The sequence below is a fragment of the Elephantulus edwardii genome, unplaced genomic scaffold, assembly GCF_000299155.1.
Source record: "Elephantulus edwardii isolate Elephantulus edwardi_28Jun2011 unplaced genomic scaffold, EleEdw1.0 scaffold00348, whole genome shotgun sequence".
Lineage (NCBI taxonomy): Eukaryota > Metazoa > Chordata > Mammalia > Macroscelidea > Macroscelididae > Elephantulus > Elephantulus edwardii.
The window spans coordinates 649,940-655,675 of NW_006400098.1; the positions used below are offsets into that span (position 1 = coordinate 649,940).

At 47.0% G+C, this 5,736-nt stretch overlaps 1 protein-coding gene across 1 annotated transcript in view; it reads left to right on the top strand.

The window, feature by feature from the left end:
• The first annotated feature begins 1,070 nt into the window (after window positions 1-1,070).
• The window catches only part of NLRP9 (NLR family, pyrin domain containing 9), a 9,652-nt gene continuing 4,986 nt past the window's right edge, over window positions 1,071-5,736 (top strand). Inside the window, exons 1-2 of the mRNA XM_006901852.1 lie at window positions 1,071-1,347; window positions 3,543-5,256. Of these exons, the coding sequence (XP_006901914.1) occupies window positions 1,071-1,347; window positions 3,543-5,256 (1,991 nt within the window). The remainder of the gene's footprint in view (window positions 1,348-3,542; window positions 5,257-5,736) is intronic.

Here is a 5,736-nt window from a genome sequence, read left to right on the forward strand (position 1 = left end):
TACGAGAGTTAACATGTCAGGCTGCCAACCAAAGGGTCAGCAGTTCTACTCCACCTTCCACTGTGGGAGAAATCTGGGCAGTCTCCTCCTGCAAAGGTCCACAGCCCCTAACGCTCAGTGCAGGGTCACTGTCAAGAGCCATGAACTCAACAGCAGTCACTTAGACTTTGGTGTAAGAATTTTCAAAATCAAGTTTTTGGTGGTTTTTTGTTTGTTTTTGTTAAAACCACCATTTCTAAATTCTTGGCCTCCAGGGACTCTAAAAATATTTGGGCATGTTGCAAGGAGGGACCAGTCCTTAGAGAGGGACATCATGCTTGGGAGGGTGGAGGGACAGCACAGGAGAGGAAGACCCTCAATGAGGTGGATTGATTCAGTGACTTGGGTAATGGGGGTAGATGTGTCAGAGACAGTGAGATTGGCACAGGACAGAGCAGGGTTTAGAGCTGTTGTACACAGGGTCGCTATGAGTCACAGGCGACTTGACAGCTGTGGTTCTACAATTAATCTCCACGTGTAACAAGCACATGGCTTCTAAGAGCAGCGCTGGAGGCTCAAGTCCACCAAGAAACACCTCAGAAGAGAGGCCTGACCTGGGCTCCCCAGGGTTTGTGGAGGCTGATGTTTTAGCAGCAGGTTACCAGCAAGTTCTGGAAAGAGCTGCCTGAGTGAGTTTAAACTGCCAACTTCCTGCCTAGTAGTCAAACATTTGATCCTTTGAATCCCTCGACTCCATGAAAATCATTGCTGCTGTGTTGATTCTGACCAACTCACATGAACTGCCCGGTATAGTTTCCTAGTCTGGAATCTTTATTGAAGTAGATGGTTAACCTTTCTTCCAAAGGATAGACAAGGTTGAACAAGCAAGCTTTAGAATAGCAGCAAAGCATAACTAGTCACTGGTTATTGTTGAATAACTGTCATGGTTCCTTGGTCAATAACTATCTTCTCTAAATTTTTTGCAGGATTTTTTTTCTCTCTGAAAGCACGCCATTATTCCTAGGTGACGCTTAGCCCTTAACTTCTGAAGATTTTTCTTGTGGCTATTTCAAAACAGCCTTGGAAAAAAGATGGCTGACTTGTTGTCCAACTATGGTTTGTTGCCGTACCTGGAAGAACTCCAAATGGAAGAGTTCTCGACATTTAAGGAGCTTCTGAAACAGGAGATTGTGAAACGCCAACGCAGGTCAGTCCACGGGCCCGAGTTAACAAAAGGCACAAGACACGACGTCGTGACCTTGTTGGAAAAACACTACACAGAGAAACAGGCGTGGGAGATGATGCTGATGGTTCTTCTACAAATTGACAAGAGAAACATCTGGGAGAAGGCGAAAGTGGAGCTACGACGTGAGTGTGGGAAGCGGGGTGGGAAACCAGGTGGAAAAACGGGACTTGGGGGAGCTTCTGATCATGACCATGGCATGATTGTCGAATGAGTAACCACGCCTAAGCGAACTTGGTATGTGTCATGGGCCTGTGTGAGCCTTAAATGCAGTAGGAAAAAAAATAAATAAACCATCTCTGGTCCTACATGGACTAGCAAAAGACGTGGGATTGATGTAAACCGCTCGGTTCCAGGCCAAATCATGGGGCTTCCAGGAGGCGGCCTGAAAGTGAGCGAGTGTGGACATCACAAAAGGTCTTTTGCGATGAGGTTCTGCCGTGGTCCTTGCCCATTCTTTTAAGCAGACATACACAAGAAACTAGAAAGAATCTGAATTCTTCTTGCTAGAGGCTAGCACTTGTTATGCGTCAGAGAGCTGGACAATGAGACAATGACTAGGGAGGACAGAAGGAGAATTGATGTCTCTGAGCAGTGGTTCTGGAGAAGAGTATTCAATGTACCATGGACTGCTAAGAAAACAAACAGGTTCATCTTGGAGAGTTTAAACCGGGCTGCTTCTTGGAGGCAAGGATTCTGAGGTTTCGTCTAACATACTTAGGACATGTTGCAAGGAGGGATCAGTCCTTGGAGAGGGACACCATGCTTGGGATGGTGGAGGGACAGCGCAGGAGGGGAAGACTCTCTATGAGGTGGCTTGATTCAGTGACAGGGGTAATCGGGCTGAGGGTGTCAGAGACAGGTTGGCACAGGACAGAACAGAGTTGAGGGCTGTTGTACATAGGGTTGCTATGGGTCGCAGGTGACTCGATGGCACATAACAACAACAGAGGCTGCCAACCAGTATTGCAAGGCAATCACCCTGTCCAACTTCAAACTGGCCTGGAGACTTTTCTAGGCTGCAGTCTGCACCAGATCAGACCAGGTCTTGTATCTGGGTGGAGTTAAACCACCAACACTTCTCTTAGCACGCAGGCATTGAACTACAGCCCATATGCACGTTTGTTCACTGCTGGGGCAGATCTTGTCTACCCCTGTGATTTGTTCCATGTGCTGCCCAGAACATGGACCATAACTAGCAAAGGCTAAAAGAAGGAGAACTCAAGAGTGTTTCTGAAGCTCACATGAAAGCATGGGGTAACCTCACTGAAATGCACAAGACCCTATACTCCCAAGCCAGACAGATAGGGGATTGACACATGACCCTAATTTTTACTCGCTCGTCAAATTCAAATACATTGTATTGTCACAGTGTTAGCTGTGAAGTGGAAATGGAAAGAATCTTAAGGAGTAGTTAGGAAGATGGAAGATAGTACGAGTAACACCCCCTTTTAGCGGTAACTCTTAATCTTCCCTCAATAAAGAACTGCCGTGTGATGAGTTGGCGGTCAAATGCCCCCTTCTTGTGAAGACTTGGGTTTGATTCCCGGCCAGTGCATCCCAAACCTAGCCACTGGCTCTCAGTGAAGGCTTGCATGTTGGCTGAGTGGTTTTCAGCAGAGATTCGAGACTAAGATCGGAAAAGAGGCCTGGCATGTATCGTGCTGGCTCATACCCTTGGACAAACGTGCAAGAGTCAGCCAGTGACAGCCCTGTGTCGCAAGCATCTAACCCTGTTGCACGTAGGGATGGTATGAGCTGTTAGCCAGGACTGACTTTGAGGCCAGTGCCATCACCCGATGGGCTCTCTATGTGAGAAAGACCACCACACACCATTGCAGTTGGAAACGCCATTCCCAAGTATTTCTACTTGGTGTAGCCTTGAACTTTGCTAGGTTGCCAATTTTGGGTCATAGGCTCCTTGCTTCTAAGTTCATTACATCAGATTACTGAGCAAGGAAGATTCCCAGGGCAACACAAATATTTAACACTGCTCCGCTGACCCAAAGGTTGTTATCAAAGACACTGAGCACATCCACCCAGAGGGACCTGGAAAGAAAGGCTTTCTGATAAGAGCGTCCTCAGGGAAGCCTACGGTTCACGGGTTGCTTCTGCTTGGCCCCATAGTGTCCCCAGGCATCATAATGACTTCAGCAGGCTTTGAGGGACTATTTTCCTAATGAAACTAATTAGCCTGATTGTCCACAGTCATATAGTCTTTGTATTTATGTTATCACAAACTGCTGAGGTCAATTTAGAGAAGCATTCCAAAGGCCTGCATGGTGTCTAAATGTCTGCTCTTCTGTCCTCACTGACTCAGGTAAACTGAACCCCTACAGATTGCACATGAAGGAGAAGTTCCACCTTCTGTGGAGAAACGAAACCTGTCTGCCAATCCCTGACTGTTTCTATGAAGAAACCATAAAGACGGAGTATGAAGAACTGAGAGATGCTTACGCTTCCGAGGAGATGGGCACGGGGCCACGCACTGTGGTCCTGAGAGGCCCCGAGGGAATGGGGAAAACCACCCTTCTGAGAAAAGTCATGTTGGAATGGACTGAGGGCAACTTGTGGAGAGACGTATTCACCTTTGTCTTCTTCCTGGATGGCCGGGAGATGAACCATGCTGGAGAGATGAGCTTCCTGGAGTTCATCTCCAAGGACTGGCCTGAATCTTCGCAGCAACTCGAGTCTGTCTTCTGCCAGTCGCAGGACATTCTGTTTATTATAGATGACTTGGAGGCGTGTAAGTTTGAGTTGAGACTCGATAATGAGACGTGCGATGACTGGCACCAGAAGAAGCACATAGATGTTCTCTTGGGTAGTTTGTTACAGAAAAAGATCCTCCCAGACTCCTCTCTGCTGCTTGCCCTAGGACCTGGACAGTTTACCAAAAATTATTTCTTGTTGCAACAACCAAAATGCATAGTTGTCCGGGGATTCTCTGAGCACCAAAGGAAGAGCTACTTCTCCCACTTTTTCCACGAGCATGATAAAGCCAAGTTAGCCGTGAGCTTCTTGGAAGAGCAGCAATGCCTGTCGCCTTTGTGCCAAAGCCCCCTTCTGTGCTGGTTGCTCTGTCTGTGTGTAAAATGGCAGCTGGACAGGGGAGAAGATCTCGAGATGACTTACCAGACTACAACGTCTTTGTTCGTATCCTTTTTTATAAACACAGTGAAAACAGGAGTTGAGAATCTTCCAGTTAAGGCGAACATGGACCAAGTAATAGCCTTGTGCAGTTTGGCTACAAGAGGAATCTGGACTCAGACCTATCTCTTCAGGCAGGAGGAGTTCAGACAGCTAGGGATATCGCAGTCTTCCGTGTCGACATGGATAGGCATAAATCTTCTTCAAAGACATGGGAGCTATATCGCCTTCATCCATAAGCAAGTCCAAGAGTTCTACGCTACTCTCTTCTATTACCTAGAACTACCTAAAGACTTTCCTAGCAAATCCTTCGACAACCTCCTGAAATTCACCATTACCAATCTCTGCAATCCTGAGAGCACTTTGCCCCAGATGAGGCTCTTCCTGGTGGGACTGATGACAGAAAAAATAAACAGGCTTCTAGACACACGGCTTGATTTGAAGCTTGCAGAAGAGACCAAGAAGACCGTGATGGACAATCTAAAAATCATTAACCTGATGAACAAGTCAAAAATGGATTTTCTGGAATTGTTTCATATTCTCTTTGAAACTCGTGAACAAGAATTTGTAATGAAAGTCATGGCTTTTATTACGGAAGCTTCAATTCATATTGGCAGCACCAGGGCATTGATGGTGGCTTCGTACTGCCTAGCACAGTCCCGAAGTTTACGGTACCTTAACCTCTATATAGAAAATGTCTTTTCAGATGACTCGAAATTCTTCTCAATGAACCGGAAGCTGGGCCTCTGGGAGAAGCTTTGCTCAGTGCTCATTACCAACAAGGACCTGCAGGTGTTGGAGTTGAATAAGTGCAGCCTCAGCGACGCCTCCCTGGACGTTCTTTGCAAAGTCATGGCACAGTCATTTTGTAAAGTGAAGACTGTTGTGTAAGTCTGATTACCAATGCCTTCTCTAATCCCTTAGACCAAGAAGCCCCTCCTCTCTCGTCCAGATTGTGGGGTAAAAGCCACAGAAGGTGAGCGGAAACCCAGAACTACAGCATTCTTGTTATTAGCTGCTGGGGAGTCGTCCTAGACTCCTGGAGCCCCGTGTGAACAGGAAAACAAATGTGATGGGGCCAGGGTAAAGCGCAGAAAGAGACATGATGATCTAGAAGGTATTCGTTGACTGAATTCTTGGAGGTAGATCAGCAGACTGTTTGCTCTCGTCCACATTGGTCTGTTACCCGTTCAGCATCATAGCGGCAGGCCAAGCTCCCCTTGGCGTGGAAAGTGGCTATGATGGCATTGCATTGGCTGGGAATCAGACCTGTGTCTCCAGCATGCAAGATGAGAATTCTAACCCTGGACCAACAATCCCACACATGAAGTCCACTGACCATGAACATTTGTTTGGAGAGCTGAATG